The sequence below is a fragment of the Lepus europaeus genome, chromosome 13 (genome assembly GCF_033115175.1).
Source record: "Lepus europaeus isolate LE1 chromosome 13, mLepTim1.pri, whole genome shotgun sequence".
Taxonomy (NCBI): Eukaryota; Metazoa; Chordata; class Mammalia; order Lagomorpha; family Leporidae; genus Lepus; species Lepus europaeus.
Window position 1 is genome coordinate 67,192,928 of NC_084839.1, and position 16,934 is coordinate 67,209,861.

The 16,934-nt window shown below is 58.9% G+C and overlaps 1 protein-coding gene across 17 annotated transcripts in view; it reads left to right on the forward strand.

The window, feature by feature from the left end:
- The window catches only part of DYSF (dysferlin), a 189,343-nt gene that overhangs the window by 91,089 nt on the left and 81,320 nt on the right, over nucleotides 1-16,934 (forward strand). For all 17 annotated transcript variants that reach the window (XM_062209628.1, XM_062209632.1, XM_062209630.1 and 14 more), the window contains 8 exons: nucleotides 1,013-1,144; nucleotides 1,231-1,397; nucleotides 2,168-2,282; nucleotides 2,530-2,635; nucleotides 2,794-2,936; nucleotides 4,362-4,535; nucleotides 15,930-16,023; nucleotides 16,472-16,549. In XM_062209628.1, the coding sequence (XP_062065612.1) occupies nucleotides 1,013-1,144; nucleotides 1,231-1,397; nucleotides 2,168-2,282; nucleotides 2,530-2,635; nucleotides 2,794-2,936; nucleotides 4,362-4,535; nucleotides 15,930-16,023; nucleotides 16,472-16,549 (1,009 nt within the window). The remainder of the gene's footprint in view (nucleotides 1-1,012; nucleotides 1,145-1,230; nucleotides 1,398-2,167; nucleotides 2,283-2,529; nucleotides 2,636-2,793; nucleotides 2,937-4,361; nucleotides 4,536-15,929; nucleotides 16,024-16,471; nucleotides 16,550-16,934) is intronic.

Genomic DNA, 16,934 nt, shown 5'->3' on the forward strand with positions numbered 1-16,934 from the left:
CAGCTCGAGCGCTCTTGCCTCCGTCTCCCTTTCCTCCTGAGAACCCACCCCAGCCCTGCCTGCCCTGTTGCTCGGCTCCCTGTCCTGGAGAAGTGACTCCTCTGAGCCGGTGCACATGAGGCCCAGGGGGCTCAGCGTGTCACCTTGTCTAGGGGACCACGTGTTATTTTAAGAGAGGAATTTCTGCTCCTTGGGCCATAGCTGACCTTTGGTTTCAACCAAATGATGAAGTAATTGTGGAGAATACTTTTTTTTTTTTTTTTTTTTTTAACATTGGGATGTTGTGGTTATTCCATTTTGGCAGTGCTTCTGAAAGCTTTGGGATAAAAAGCAGTAGAAGAGCAGCAAGTTGTGGTTAGCAGGCTGATAAGCTCTTGGAAGCGTAAGGGTATTGGTGATGCTAATGTCCAGCGCCCACCCCTAATCCTGAAAACAAACAGGGAGGTTTGGATCACTTCCCCTCGCAGATCTCTATCGCTGTGTCTCCTCTGGAGATGGAGTCTAGAATGCTGCTGTCCACCATGGCAGCCGCATATGGTTGCTGAGTGAATTAAAGGGAAATGAAACCCAACGCTCGGGTCCTCAGTCGCACTAACCATGTTTCAAATGCTCATCAGCACATGGGGTGGTGGCTACCATACTGGATGGTGCAGATATAAACCAGTTCCCTCTTAGCAGGGGATTCACTACACAGTGCCAATCTAAAGGAGTAAGGGAGTGGGGTGGGGGCAATGTGGAGGGAGCAGGGGAGACAGATCCTGGTCTGGGCATGGCTTCTCTCTGCAGAGGGCTCCTGGGGTTGGGGGTGGTACGGTTTTCTTTGATGGGAGGGATTCCTTGGGGGAAGTAGAGAAAGTTCTTAATTATGTACTCTTCTTCCTTGGAATTCCAGTGCCTCCTCCTACAGGGCACACAGCTAATGGGGTGGGGGTGGGGGCTGTGCCAGGCTAAAATCCCAGGGCTAGAGGACACCTAGCCCTGGACTATTGGCTAGTCCTCCTCTGGTTCCCAGTATCCCATGGAGAGGGTGCCTGGAGCCCGGATGCCAGTGCAGATTCGGGTCAAGCTCTGGTTCGGGCTGTCTGTGGATGAGAAAGAGTTCAACCAGTTCGCTGAGGGGAAGCTGTCCGTCTTCGCTGAAACCGTGAGTGCCAACCGGCTTGGCCCTGCCTCTCTCCGAGCTGCCGCCCACCTCCCCCTGCTCACTTCTCCTCCTCCCTCACCCTCCAGTACGAGAACCAGACCAAGCTGGCCCTGGTCGGGAACTGGGGTACCACGGGCCTCACCTACCCCAAGTTTTCCGACGTGACGGGCAAGATCAAGCTACCCAAGGACAGCTTCCGCCCCTCCACTGGCTGGGCCTGGGCTGGAGACTGGTTCGTGTGTCCGGAGAAGACGTGAGTCCTAGGCAGAGAAGGCTTGGGGAAGGCTACACTGCCCACTGTGACCACCCCGTCTACCCAGCCACAGCCCTGTTAGCCACTGCACCTGCTCCTGCCACCCGAGCCTCTCCCAGCACAGGGGCAAGATTCCTTTGTGGAGGGCTCTGACAACCAGAAAGGGCCTTTGGATTCAACCTCGGTTCAGCTTCGCGCCCATCGGCGTGACCCTGTCCTCTTGCAAGCCCCTCGGCGCCTCTGTACGTGAGCCCCTCTCGTGTCTGGGGCTGCTCACCCGTCCTTTCTCTCTTTGTCCTTCAGTGTCTGTGTGACCGTCTCTGCCTCTTTCTCCTCTTCCCTTTCTTGTTTGATTGACAGAGCGTTCTTTTATTTTTACTTAAGATCAAAGCACAGCGTATGTTACACAGCCAAGGACTCAAGTCTTAGGTGTGCAGCCTCATGGGTTCCCTGTTTCCACGGCTCTCTATTCAGAGATGCTGTACTCCTGGCCTGGGGGAGGGGCTCCTGTCACTCACTGCCCAGCAGTGCCCTTGACTGGCCTCGCTCCCTCTGTTTGATTGGGGTGATGTGATCTTTTGCCTCTATCTCGAAGTGTCCCTGGCTCTCCTTTTCATGCTCTGACCCTGTCTTTCTGCACCCTCACCTCCATCCCTCTTGTAGCAAGGCTGACGTGTGTGGGTTGGCCAAAGCCCGAGTGCTGTCCCGGAGGGGGTGAGAGGGTGGGGGTCTCTCCTGCAGAGGTACTGAGTGCTCCCCCCACCCCAAAGTCTGCTCCATGACACGGACGCCGGCCACCTGAGCTTCGTGGAGGAGGTGTTTGAGAACCAGACCAGGCTCCCTGGAGGCCAGTGGATCTACATGAGTGACAACTACACGGACGTGGTAAGGCAGCACTCCGGGCGGTCGGTCAGTCCCGCGGGAGCTGTGGCTCGGAGGCAGGGGCTCCCCGCCCCCAGGACTACTGTGGGAGCCAGTGGGGGCAGGATATGGACCCTGAGTCACACAGGTCCCCAGCGGCTCTGCCCTTTCCTCGGGGCGGGGGTGGGGGGGTGGGGTGGGGTGGCTTTCCTGCTTCCTGTTAAGGTGCATCTGTGTCTCGTCACTCTCGCCTGTCTTGTTTTGTCCCTAGAACGGGGAGAAGGTGCTTCCCAAGGACGACATCGAGTGCCCCCTGGGTTGGAAGTGGGAAGATGAAGAGTGGTCCACCGACCTCAACAGGGCTGTTGATGAGCAAGGTGGGCGGCAGGGCTTGGCGGGGGCGGGGGTGGGGGGGCATCTGAGTGCCAGGGCCCCTTGGAGGGCTGAGAGTCCCTGGCCTCGCCAGAGTTCATGAGCGAGGCCCCAGGGGAGAGGGACGCAGCTGAGCCGTGAGTGACGGGTGCCCCTTCCCCAGGCTGGGAGTACAGCATCACCCTCCCCGCTGACCGGAAGCCCCGGCACTGGGTGCCGGCGGAGAAGATGTACTACACGCACCGCAGGCGACGCTGGGTGCGCCTGCGCAGGAGGGACCTCAGCCAGATGGAAGCCCTGAAGAAGGTGAGCCGGGGCGGGGGTGGGGTGGAGGTGGTGGTGGTGGTGGAGAGGAGACTTCTGGGCACGGGTGTGTGGTGTGTGTGCCGTGCATGGGCGCCTGGCCACGCCTAGCACACACAGGGACAACACACCCAGATGCCCGAGACTGCCCGAGAGCGCTCGCGAGCACGGCAGGTGTGCGGAGGCCGGCTTTCCTAACTGCAGAGGCGGCAAAGTTTGCGAGGACCTGTTCCTGAGGGTTCGCAGCGCGGGTGTGGCCTGCAGAGGGCGGGGCCCTGGAGCGCCACAAAAGCATCACCACCTGGGTGGGGGGCGCCCTGGGGCGTGTGGCCTGTTGGCTGCCATTGGCCGAGAGCTGCTGGGGTCCACGCCTCCCGGTGAAGTGTTCCCCTTGGCAACCGGCAGTTCCCTGGGTCCACACGGCTGCCTCGTGCAGTGTAGTGTGGTGTGCGGGGCCTGGGCCGGGCTCCGTCAGGGTTTCCTTGAGGACACACAGCCATGGTTGTGTGCTGGTCCCGCCAGGAACCGTCAGCCCACGCTATGTGTGTGCCACGTCCTGCCCCGGGGTCACACGGATGCCCACGCTACGCGCAGCCTCAGATCCAGCCTCCCTTGGACTCTCTTGCCCGGTGTCCTTCTTTACCAAGAGCACGTTGGAATTTTGGCTCCACAGCCAGCCCTGGCCAGCTCTGGGTTCCTTCTCTCAGCACAGAGCTGCTGGAGAGGAGCATTTCTGGGTCTGGGAGAGGTGGGGTTATGGACAACCAGCCATTCCAGGTGCCTTGCACCAGATAGGCTAAAGGGCACTCAGCAGGAGGGGAAGCCTGGGCAGGCACGAGGGCCTTCCTGGAGGGGGTGTGGCTGGGCTCCAGCACCGGCTCTTGTCGCTGTGTGTGTGGCCCAGGTGAGGAGGTGTAGAGGGACAATCCCAGGCTGTCTGCCCCAGGAGCTGGGGGACAAGAGCTTCCAGGCTCCAAGCAGGGTCCCCTTGTAGATACTGCAGGGGATCCTTCTAAGGCTGACCCAGGTCCAGCCTCCTGGTGCTGGGAAACGGGATCTTCATTTGGCCTCTGAACTGTGGGCACTCTTCCATTTTTATGGGCTGGGATGTGAAGAAGAAAACCTTGGATTCATGCAGTCTACCCATAATTCAAATAAACAAGCAAACCGAAGCCCAGTGTGTTCATCACTGCTCCAGGCGGCCTTCTCTTCCTGGCTCGTCCTTTTTCCCCACAGCCCATGGAGACTCCTCGCCCCTCTCCATCTTCTGACCTGGGGTCTTGCAGAAGCTGCTTAGAGCCACCTCCTCCAGGTGGCCCTCCCAGGTTTCCTCACGGGGAGGGCAGGAGGGCACAGCTGGAGGTGAGCCCAGGCGTCCCCACGGGCCTGCCAGCCAGCCTCTGAGTCTGCCCCTCTCTCCCTGTGCAGCACAGGCAGGCGGAGGCGGAGGGCGAGGGCTGGGAGTATGCCTCGCTCTTTGGCTGGAAGTTCCACCTCGAGTACCGCAAGACTGACGCCTTTCGCCGCCGGCGCTGGCGCCGCCGCATGGAGCCACTGGAGAAGACGGGGCCTGCGGCCGTGTTTGCCCTTGAGGGGGCCCTGGTACGTGGGTGTGCGCCTGTCGTGGGCCGGGTGGGGTGCTTGTCTCCCGGAGCTGTGCCTGGCGGACATGGGAGAGGCGCAGGAAGCCCGCGCTGGGCTTTGGGTGGAGCATTGGCTGGCTGGCCTGGCTTCGGCTCCTGCGGGGTTGCGTGTGGGGACAGTGAGCACCAGGCTGGGTGTCCTCTGAAAACAAAACAGCAGCTTTCTTGGCACTGGACGACCCGCTGCCGTCACCGCCACCACTGCTGCTGCTTTGAGCAGCCAAGTTGGGCATAGAGAAGGAGCTGACCTTGGCCTTCTCCCCTGTGACCCGGGGCTGGAGCTTAGGGCCCAGGTCTCGTGGAAGAGGGCTGAACAGCATGGGGATGGGTGGCAAGGCTTTGGCCTCACCCCTGTAATACCCAGAGAGGTCTGGTGACCCTACAGTATCCTTGGTTGGTCAGGCATGCTCCTGAGACAGGGGCCACCTCGTGGATGTCCCTAGGGGGTTTTGGGGAGAGAGGTACCTTAGAAGCTGAGCCCCAGAGAGCTGCGTGCCTAGGGTATAGCTGGTGAGCTGGCTGCACAAAGGGCTAAACAGGTGGGGACACTTGGGCCCTAACCGTAACCTAACCCTAACCCTAAGTGCAGACTGTCTCCCTGTAGTCTAGGCGTCTCTGGGATGCGAGTGGCCCTGCATGGGATACCGCTCTGAGATCCAGCCAGGGCTTTATTCCCTGTCCCCTGCCATGGGGACCTTGACCGTGACCCTGAGGAGCAGGTTCCATGGCTGAGGGGTACTGAGGGGGTCTGAGGCTGCCCGTGAGTGGCCGGCCGAGTATGCACATTTGTGTATTGGGTTGGGGCCAAGGCTGGGTGTAGACTTGTGGGGAAGCCCAGCTGCAAGGGCTGGGGTTGGGGGTGTACAGGGTGGGCCCTGGGTCTGATGGGGCGAACAGTGAAGGGCATCGAAACCAGCTGTGGCTCTGGGAGGTCATGGGAGGGCTGGGAGGTTCTGTTGGCCTCCAGGTGGCTGGGCCCACTGTGTGACACAGGAGAGGAAACCCTTAGGAGGCTGGGACTGTCCCAGGAGCCCCTCTGCCCTGGAGCCATCTGGTGGGAGGCTGGGGAGATAGAGCCTGGTGGTCGGGGTAAGAGCAGCTGGGGAGAAAAATCCAAGAGAATATTCAAGAGAATAGGGGGCCTGAGGTGAGCCCACGAGGCTCATGGGGAATTAGTTTTTGGCAGGAAAAGAGATTCACATGCATCCCAGGACCAGCCCCTGACTTGGCCTCGTCGCACTCTGGCCTGCTCCGTGGCAGCAAAGATGGTGCCGGTGATGAAAGGCCGATGGCTTCCTGATAGTCAGCAGCGGCCACTAGGTGAACTGGCACAGCCCACCAGCAGAGCTCGGTCCCCCCGCAGCTGGAGACCCCAGGGCGCTCCTTCCTCATGCACACCAGAAGTCTCCTGTCCCAGAGATTTGACTCCACCTGACCTTGTGCGGGAGCTTGGGGGGGGGATGGAGAGGCCTCTGATTGGCTACCCTGGACCAATCAATCCCTATGACTGATAGCACCACCAGGTTGGGGAGAACAGCTTCCGAAAAGGGAGCCCAGCAAATAAATCCGCGGACACAGCGCTGGGCAGAGCTCCAGATGGCGACAGCAGGACTCTGCCCGGTGGGCAGCAGGGAGCCAGCGTGGGTTGTGGAGCCGAGCAGCACGCTGGTCGGAGCTGGGCTTCAGGATCATTAATCAAATTCTTGTAGATCATGCCTGGGGGAAGGGAGTCGGGGCTGGAGGGGAAGAGGAGTGGTAGGATTTGGGGAGGGAAGGGTCACAGGGGCCTCAGGGACTCGACTGGTGGAGGGGAGGCGGGCAGGCTCGGGGCTGCGATGAGTTCACTGCTGGCCCTGGCAAGCAACACAGACACACACACACACACAGTGGAGGACGGAGCTGGCGGCTGCCTGTCAGGCGGCCTGGCGCAGGGAGTCTGGGAGGCCTGGGGACCAGAGGTGCCCAGAGACGCATGGACAGGAGTGTGCACGGGCGCTGGGGCTGGCTTGGGACCTGCAGGGAGGTGAGCAGGGCTGCGAGCCATAGCCAGGCTTCGAGGGGCCAGGAGGGTGGGGGCGGCCCTTCCCAGAAGCAGGCACCAGCGGTTGGTCCTTCTGGAGAGGGTGTGTGTGGGGGGGATCACTGGAGCCGAGTGTGGAGTTGGTGACTGCTTGTGATTCAGATGTGATTGGCAGGAGAGAGCAGCACAGCGTGGCCCTCTGAGTCCCGGGAGGACTTGGCTGACACGAGAGCCGGAGGGAGACAGTGGTTTGGGAGGGTGGAGCCCACAAACCTGGAGTCGGAGGACCACAGGGCTTTGGAAAGCCTTCAGGTGTCTTCTGCATTTGGACAGAGCCGCGGGCACATTTGACGGCAGCTGTCTGGCTTGCTCCGTGCCTGCTCCATGCCTGTGGGAATTGAGGCTCCATCAGCTCCCATCCCACACTCCCACACGTCGCTCCCATGGTTGCCTCCGTGTCCTTCCCACCAGGACAGAGGGGAGTCTGAGCCCGTGTCCCGAGTCCATAGTCCTCCTCCAGGATGTCCTGAGGCCCCAGCAAGGCTCTGGGCTCATCTCCACTCTGCTCCTGTGTGGAGACATGGCCGTGTTTCCTGGGTGCCAGGACCCAGCGCCTGTCCTTACCTGCCTGTGGCTGACTTGAAGAGGGCAGGTGGGATGAGTGAGCTTCTGGGTGGTACGGGTGTGGTTTGGATAGTGTTTCCTCTGCCCACCAGCTGTAGATGGATCAGTCATGCCTATAGTGGTTCTGTTCCCTCCCTCCTGGAAGTCACCAGGGCCTAGGATCAGTGTAAGTTGTGAGGATGACACACGCAAAGATGCACTTCTTAGGCTTAATGAGTATGGGCGCTGCCCGGGGCCCTTGTGCTGCAGACTCTCGCCTGGGTGTCATGGTGGCCGACAGGTGGTGCAGCGAGGATGTGATATGCACAGCGCATTGTGGGACCGTGAAGGGCAGGGTGCACCTGTACCTGGCTAAGGTGTGAGGCCAGAGTCCCGGAGAGGAGGATGTGCTTCCCTGCTTCTTGGTGGGAGAGGAGTGATCTAATGGCAACTTGGTGTGATAAGGAAGAGTATGTCCACATGTGAGCGCAGAGACTCCCAAGAGCACTTGCATGTTACATGTGTGGGAGGTGGGACACGTGTCGTTCCTCAGTGACAGTACCTGTGGGGGAGGGGGCGATCTTGGAGGACATCGGGAGGCAGACCGGGAAGGACTGGGATGGCAGCCAGGTGGCCTTCCTGACAACTGGACAACCTCGGGTGCCTGGGCCCAAGGACCAGGCCCGGAGAGCCCCTTGCCTCCTGCCACCCCTTCCCTGGCCCGTGGTCTGCCGGCAGGCTCTGGTGCCAGCTCTGCTCTGGAAGACGTCTCCTTGGAAGGCAGGCCCCGTCTGCTCATTAGCACGGGCAGCCTTTCCCTGAAGCCTTCTGCAGGGGCCAAGCCTGGCTCCCTGCACGGAGCGGGAGGCCCTGGCTCCGTCTGCTAATCGTCTGCTGTCTCCATCCCGAGCATTATTTTATTTTCGTATTATTCTTTTTCCAGCTAATATCCTGGCATTCCCAGAGACACCGGCTTTCATAATCTTCCTGGCGTTCCCAGGGAGCTGGGAAGCGGAGCACAAAGCCGCTATTATAGCGTGTTCCATCCGCCTCCCTCTCCTCGCCCCACACCCCTCGCTGCCGCCACAGCCACCACTGCCGGCCCCCACCCAGCGATTCCCTCCCGACGCCGCCGCCGGCCTCTGGGAACTCGGGTGACGGCGGCCGGGGATGAGCTCACGGAATCCATCCTGTCGCCTCTGCCCTGGGCCTGCCCTTCGTGGCAAGGATTTTTCCAAGCCCCGCCCCTCTGCTTGGCTCGGGATGTCCAGGAGGGTGTTCTGAGATGCCTGAACCTGGCAGGGAGGGAGCCATGTGTGCTTGCAGCCTGGGGGAGTTGAAGGGCTGGAGGGAACTTTGATGTCCTAAGTGCTTGCTAACCTGCCTCGGGTGTGGGAGCCGCTTGAAATGGATAGAGTGTGTGTGTGTGTGTGTACACGTACATGTATGATCTGTGAGTGTATGAGTGTGTGCATGTGCATATGTGGTCTGTGAGTATGAGGCATGCACGTGTGTGGTCTGTGAACACACTCAGTGGTCTGAATGCAGGCGTGTGCATATGGGGTCTGAGTGAACATGCGTGTATGCATGCGTGTGTAGTCTGAGTGCATGTATGTGATGCCGTGGCTTTACCACTCCACCAAGAGCATAGGAATGGCGGAAGTTGATTTTCCCATTTTCTCAGCCGCCTCAGCCTGAGAGCCTCACATCATCTCCTTTACCCCCGCGCTGACCTCGGGAAGCGGATTCTGTGATTGACCCCATTTGAGACACTGGAACTGCCTTTATTCAATACAAGATACACATGGCAATTTAAAATAAAGTAAGAAAATGGAGCTTCTGCTCAATGGGGCTCACCTGGCCAGTGGCTGGCTCCCACGCTGGCCAGTGCAGCTCCAGAATAGTCTGTTTACCGCAGAAAGTTCTGCCGGACAGCGCTGTGCTAGAACAACCCTGAGTCCCTAATGTGACCCCAGGAGACATTGGGGACTGAGGTGGCCCTACACCCAGGACCCGCACAACTCCTCGCTCCCCTCCACGTGACTCCCGGCCAGGGGCCAGACATCTGGGTCTTTCCTTCCCAACTTGGGTTGGGGCAGGATGTCCTTCTTCCCATAGAGAGGACCTTTGGGGGTGGGGTTCCCTGGAAGGGACGGTCCGATGTGGGCAGCCAGGACCTGACCCCAGGAGCCTGCAGTTGATTGGTGGAGGCCTCTAGTCCTCAGCTGAGGTCCAGAGGGATTGGACAGAGAGGCGGCACCAGCCCTGGATCGCAGGCAGAGAAGGGCAGCTGGGAGTCGGAAGTGCTGGGAGGGGGTCAGGGAGAGGCTGGTGCCAGATGGGAGTGATCCGGCATTTGAGCTGGCTGAGAAGGAGTTCAGATGTGGGTGGGACGGTGAGGGCCTGGATGAAGCTGCGCTGTGTGCAGGGCACCTGGGCATGGTTCCCGGAGCTGGCACTTTGCACGAGGGCAGCGCCTGGGAGGTGTGAGGAGTTTGCCTTGCTGGTAACCGAGGCCCATGGCTGAGGCTGAGGCTGGGCCCAGACGTGCTGCTTGAGTAGACAGACTGAGTACCTGTTCTGTGCCTGGCATTCTGGGGCAGCTGGAGGCTGGCCTCCCTCTCAGGGGCCTCCTGGCTCATCCTGCTCACCCACGTGCAAGGACAGCTCGGGGAACTCCTCTCAATGGACACACCCTCGGTCTGTCTGGCTCAGGATTTGGGTGCTGCAATTTAGGGCACCTGTGTACCTCAGACAAAATGCCAGCAGGCTTTCAGTCCAGGGATGTGAGCACCCACGAGGGTGCTCGTCCACCTTCGCCAGAGTGCACAGTCTATCATCTGGTCTGCGCTGCGAGTGATAATCTTGCTGGGAAAGCAGGCCCCCGTAAGACTGTGCCAGGCGGGCCGGGACATAGCGTTGTCCTAATTACGGCGGCACTCTGGCATGCCATCAGACCTGCTCGAGCCATCTTTGCAGCCTCGGCATGTGGAGATGTGGAAACCCTAGAGAGACACACGCACACACGCCTGCGCCAGCCCACACGTGGCATTGGGGATTCTCCAGGTTTCCTGATTCCACTCCCAGCTCCCCAGGGGCCAGCCAGTAGTTTTGCAAGGAGTTTAACAGCTGCTTCCAAGCCCTGGCTCCAGCTGTAAATTAAATGGGGTTGCACCCTCGCCTGCAATTCCGCTTAACATTGCAACCGGCCCTGATTAGGCTGTGAATTTCTGTGTTCCATCCCCTCTTTTAAAGGGTTCTCGTCTCCTGGGCTGGACTGCTGGCCCGGGTAGGGCTTTTCTGCAAGCAAAAGCTGTGGCAGCTAGGGGCTTGAAGTGGGCCCCGGGCTCCCCACAGCCCTGAGCCCCGCTGCAGCTCCAGAGCCCTGCTCGGGCACCGAGGAAGCAGGTGTCTGGGAAGAGTCCTGCAGGTGGGCGGGGAACTCCACATTCCCTGGGGAGGAAGTTAGTCACTCTGAGCCCTGGTGTTCTCACTCAGATGGGGTGAGAAGAACCTAGCAAGAGTGATAACCTCCCTTTGAAAGGGAGCTGGGCTCAGCAAATCTGGCCCCCCACCTGTTTTTTTTGTTTTGTTTTGTTTTGTTTTAAAAATACTTTTTTAAATTCCATTTTTCTTTTTATTTATTTGAAAGGCAGAGTTACAGAGAGGCAGAAACAGAAGTTTTCCATCTTCTGGTTCACTACCCAAATGGTTGGTGTTGGGCAGATCCTAAGCTAGGGGTTTTCTCCAGGTCTTCCACATGGGTGCAGGGGTCCAAGCACTCGGGCCATCTTCTGCTACTTTCCCAGGCCATAGCAAAGAGCTGAATTGGAAGTGGAGCAGCTGGGTCTTGAACTGGCGCCATATGGGATGCTGGCACTGCAGGCAGCTACTTTACCTGCTATGCCACAGTGCTGCCTCCCCACCTTGTTTTTGTAAATAAAGCTTTATCGACAAACAGCCAATGGTTATTCATCTATGTTGTCTCTGGCTGCTTCTGTGTGTAACAGCAGCTGCGTACTTGCAACAGAGACCATAAGGGCCAGAAAGGTGAAAGTGTTTACTGCTTGGTAAGTTATACACAAAATTTGTTCGGCCCCAATATAGGGCACAGATGAAAGGGGTGCATTCAAAAAATTTGTGGAGGGGCTGGCACTGTGGTGCTGGAAACCTGTATGGGCACTGGTTCAAGTCCTAGCTGTTCCACTTCTGATCCAGCTCCCTGCCAATGTGTCTAAATGCTTTGGCTCCTGCACTCATGTTGGAGACCCAGATGAACCTCCTGGCTTTGGCCTGGCCATTGTGGCTATTTGGGGAGTGAACCAGTGGATGGAAGATTCTCTGTCCAACTCTTTCAAATAAACCTTTAAAAAAAAACACATGGAAAACCAGAATTAAAAATAATACAAGATTTCCACGAATGCCTTGAAGCCCTCTCATATTATATGTTACCTCTGCTCTGTTTGCCTATCATCTCATTTAGCTGTTCTCATGGTACTAGGAGATCAGTTCTAATATTCTTACTTTATGGGTAAGCAAACTGAGGCACGGAGAAGTGATAATTGAGGCATTGTCACAAATCTTGCAGGTGATGGCCAGGTGGTGTCGGGCCAAAGGTGATCTGTGCTATGTTGTCGAGTTCTTTGGATGGCCTGGCAAAGTTGATGTTGAAGATAGAAGTGAGGACCTGCAGGGTTGCCCCAGGGCTGTGCCGGTCGGTGTTTTATAACCAGCTCTACAAGAAAAATGAACTAAACCAAAATGGCGGCGCCAACCCTGTGTCGTAGCATGTGCTGATTTCTGTGGCATAAATACCCCCACCATGGCTGATCTCAAGCTAGAGGCGTGGTGCCTCTGCACATGGAGCCGGGAAGGGGCAGGCAGTGGCGCCCTGGTTGATGTACTGCCATCCCCTGGGGACGTTAGATGCAGGTAACCCCTAGAGCACAGGTAGTAGTGAACGGCAGAAAGAAAATTGAGGTGAGTGTGAGTATTTGCCAATTTTTATTTTTTGGTACGGTCACTTTGGTTGTGGGTTCGTATGATTCAGTTCTCCCTGATGGCTGTGTTGCAGAACACTTGATCTCATCTGCTGCCCCAAGCCCTGTGAGCCGGCTCTAGCACCTGCTGCCCTCAGGGCTCCATTGCTCCTGTCTGCATGGAGTAAAGAGGAGGCTGTGGCCCCTAGCTGCAGCGGCCTTTCTGCCAGGCCTGTGGCCAGTGCTCTTGGGGCCCCCACTGTGCAGTAGCAGAGCTACTGTTCTCTAGAGCGAGTGAGAGGCAGCCACCCACGCTGGTCTGTTTGATCCAACCGAGATAGGGAAGGACCCTACGACCCTAAGATGCCTCTATGGGTGTAGCTGCTGTGGCGCTGTCTTCTGAGTGCCTGGCTTGTGCCTTTTGCATACATCCACCTCTGCCCTCCAGCCTCCACTCTGTAGGTGCTGAACCGGAGCCCTAGGTCCCGTTTCGGGCGTGGCACCGTTGCTACAGGGAGATCACGTGTGGCACAGAAGGAGTCTCGATGGTCTCCATATTGGTCTTGACCCAGTCAGGTGGGTGGAGGCGTTCTTGTAGGCTGCGGGGGTCTCTGGATGTCAGCCCTCGACAGACTCAGGTGGTTTGGCTGCTGGCTCTGGGCCCTCCCCAGGGGAGCCCTGTGGCATCCCGGAGGCAGAGCATTGCTCAAGCCCCTCTGGGGAGCTGTGGCTTCCAGCTGGGCAGTGGAGGGTTGGAGGGGGCCCAGTCCCCTGGGCGGGCAGTGGGATCCCTTACACAGCCAGCCCCGGCATGGAGTGCGTGGCCGCAGCCCGGGTGGCTGCCAGGCTCAGCCTGGGAGTTGCATGAGCTATGGAGGTAGGAATGTGATTGTGGGAAACTCAATGCCCTGGGTCTGGCCTGGGGCTGGGCAGGAGTGTGTGTGTGTGTATGTGAGTGTGTGTAAGCGGGATGAGGGGTGGGTAGGCAGAAACCAGAGCAGCAGCCTCTCCTGCAGGCAGGCTCTGCACTGGGCTCACAGGGCTCTGGTGTGGGCACTCACTGTCCTGGCCAAGCAGTGCCTGAGGCTCCAGGCACTGCTGCTCTCCTTAGCTGTCACCCTGCCTCTCCTCTTCCTTCAGGAAGTCTTCCTGGATGGAACCTTCCAAGCCCTCCGGTTGCATTGCACCCCACAGATGGTGCCATCCTGGGGTGTGAGTCGCTGCTGGTGGGTCTTTTCTGTAGTAGCAGCCTCGTGCCCAGAGCTTCCTAAAGGAAGAGACTGCTGTCTGGCGCACCCTTTCCTGTCCCTCGCCATGGGTCCTTGGGCCTGTGTGCTACACATGTGGCACAGGGCAAAGCCATGCTGGTGACACGGGGCAGGTGATGAGTCTTCACGGGGTGACTCTTAGGTGCCACTTACTGGGCTGGGTGCTGGTGATAAAGGACCAGATCACATTGATTTCATGCACAGAGCGTGAGTGCAGGAGAAAGACTAGGAGAGGCTGGAAAGGGGCTGCTGATTCAAGCCAGACAGTCAAGGCGTCCAGATCCCAGCGATGACGCAGCTGAAGGAAGAGCTCAGGTTAGTTTGATGGAGAGGAGGAGTCCCTGTGCAAAGGCCCTGTGGCAGAGGGAAGAAGATGAGCTCAAGAAATGTAAAGAAGGTGAGAGAGGAGCGTGAGGCGCTGACAGCATTGTTTAGTGTGAGCCTGGAGTGATGGGAGAGGTAAACTGATGCCACTAGACCTGCTGCTGAATACCAGGTGCCTGCCAAGGGCGGTGGGTGTGTCATTCCACTGTGGCACTGCCTGGACGCATCTTTGGTGGCTGTAACTCGGTGTGGCTGTGATGGCAGCCACCCCTCCCTGAGACCCACGCTGGGACCCCCAGGATACTGCCTCTTGTTCCCGCCGTCTGAGTACTTGCTGTGGAATCCCTGAGCTGCGTGCCGGGTGCTGGGTGGTGCTCCTCGGCAGAGCCCCGGGCTGTGTGCCATGCTCTTAGCGCCTGGGTTTTCTACTCTGTGCACAGGAGATGCTGGCGGGCAGAGCAGATGCGCTGTGGTGCCGTGGTGAGGTTCGCACACCATTGTCCGTCTCTGAAACAAAGGCGGGAGTGGTCCCTCCATGGCGGCGCTGAATACCATGTAGCTGAGGCGATGGGCAGTGTGGGGCGAGCCCGTGTCCGTCCTGCCGTGCCCCAGGTTGCTGCTCTGGCGGCTCTTCCTTCCAGTCAGGCTGTGCTCCAGGAAGGTTCCTTTCCTTCCTTGTCAGGGCTGGCTACGCGAGGAGAGGGGCGGTGAGGGGGCGGGGCTCCCCTTGGGTTGTGCTCACTGACTCAGTCTCAACCAGGGCTCTTCATGCTGGGAGCCAGGGTTGCTGCTGGGGAGCCCATGCCACGTGAGAATGCGGGCACACCCAGTGTCTGCGGGCGGTCCGGGCTGTGAGGAAGGGCGGAGCTGCGGGGCAGGCTTGGGAGCGCTGCGTGGGGGTGCAAGGTGTGTGTGAGGATGTGTGGCGTGACTGAGGATTGTGTGAGGCTGTGTGAGCATGTGGGAGGTACGTGGAGACATGTTGAGTGTGTACGTGTGATGGCGTGCGTGAGTCCGGGAAAGGCACCTTCCCTGGTTTGAGCATGGAGAGGTGGCCGGGTGCGTCCAGGCTGCTGAAGATGCATTTCAGAGGTTAGGGGCTGGCAAGGGTCTCTCCAGGGCCTAATGGGGCTGTGTGGAGAGCCCAGGTCCTCCAGGAAGGTCAGGAGGGCCAGAGCTGTACAGATGTCGACAGCTGGGTGCGTAGGAACTAGGGCAGCTCCAGACTGGGGCTCTGCTGGAAGGGTCCTAAATTGGCAGCTGTCCCTTAGCTTGGCTGTAGCTGTGTAGTTGCCCTGCCTGCCCAGATACAAGTCTTCCCAACAATCACCGTCTCTGTGCGCTGACAGTAGGAGGCAGGTCCTTATCTGTGGATGGCAGGTCGGGTGGAGGCTGGGCAGAGGCAGCACAAGCCCAGGAGCCCGGGCAGCATGGGGGCCCTTGCAGTGGCTCCTCTCCCTGAAGGAAGTCACCCTCAAGGCCAGTGCCTGCAGTGGGCCTGCCACTGAGCTCAGCCTGTGACTTCCTGACCAGTGTGGTCTCCTCGGGAGGGGTCTGCTCTCATTGTCCTCAAAAGCCACTCATGGCTCAGTGGGTTGGGGCCCAGAGCTATGAGGACATGGTGACAGGGCTGACGAGCTTGGTTTCGTGCACAGCAGACTGACAGATTGGCTTCTGAGCCTGCTGTAGACCCACCCTGCCTCCCATCCTGCCTCATCCTTGGTCCTCCTCACCCTCAGTGCTATGGGAACTGGTGAGAGATGGGGGGTGCAGTAGAGCCCCTCCCTGGAGCTTGGACCTGCTGTGCTGGCACTGCCTCTAAACACGCTGGGTTGGGGACCCGCTAGACCTGTCCCTCGGGGGCAGGTCCCCTGGTGGGTGTCCCCTGGAAGGTCCCCTAGGATCCTTCCTTCCACCACATTCTGGCTTCTGTGGCTGGAACACCCCCAGATTGCACAAGGAAGGCTGTCTAGTCTCCATGGGGAAGGGAGGATTCCCCACAGCTGTTTGCGGGCATGACGTTGGAGTTTGATGCTTTAGAGGGGGCGCACCCCAGGGTGAGATTGGAGTCCTGAGGGCCCAGCCTGATCTGGAGGCCTCCTTGCTCTGGGGACCTAACACTGGGGTCAGCATCCCCCCATGACTGGCTTTGTCTCCAGGGCGGCGTGGTGGATGACAGGAGTGAGGATTCCATGTCAGTATCCACCTTGAGCTTTGGCGTGAACAGACCCACAATTTCCTGCATCTTCGACTGTAAGTGATGCCTGGGGGTGCCGATGAGGGTGTGACTTCCACTTCTGTCTGTGTGGGGTTCTGTCGGCAGGCTTGTATGCGGGGTCATTGGAGAATGCAGTCTATACTCTTTCATGACTCAGTGTCTTGGGGTTTACGTGCACGTCTGGACGTGTGTTGATGTGCACATGTGCACACAGGCTCAAGTTTGAGCTCGGACATCCAAAGCTCTGGCTGCCCTGTTGTGTATTTGGCTCCTTCCCCTTCCCTCTCCCCCTCAGCTCTAGCCTGGGCCAAGGATGCATCAAGCCCCTGTCTGCCTTTGAGCGGTGGTCTGTTCTCCTGACCCCACGAGAGGCTTGTCCCCAGTCTGCTGCCCTTACCATGGAGAGACCCCACCTCCCCTCCAGTTCCAGCTCTTAGTCACCCAGCCCCTCATTCTGGTGTCTCTATTTCTTCCTTGGTGAAGATGGGAACCGCTACCACCTACGCTGCTACATGTACCAGGCCCGGGACCTGCCTTCGATGGACAAGGACTCATTTTCTGGTAGGTGGGGGTGGGGCACCAGGGACTGTAGCCTCAGGGGACTTCTTGCCGGTGGGGCCCTGGCTGTGCCCAGTGCTGTTGCCTGGATTAGCTGGTGTAGCAGTCACCCGTCCATGGCCTGCTCGATTCCCCTGCAGGGTTCTTTGTGGCTGACTGCCCCTCCTCCCTGAGAGCCCCAGGCTGCCACTCTGCCCCAGGTCTCCTGCTGCTGCTGTCACCCCCACCTGCTCCACTGCACAGACTGCAATTGATCCATGCATCTGCTCTGTCCAAAGCTGACTCCTGGCCACCCTGCCCTCCCAGGTCTAGGCCTCTTTTGCACCTCTTGCCTTGATCCTGGGGCCAGCAGCCATTTCTGACCCAGTCCTGTGGATGCTGGCTCTGG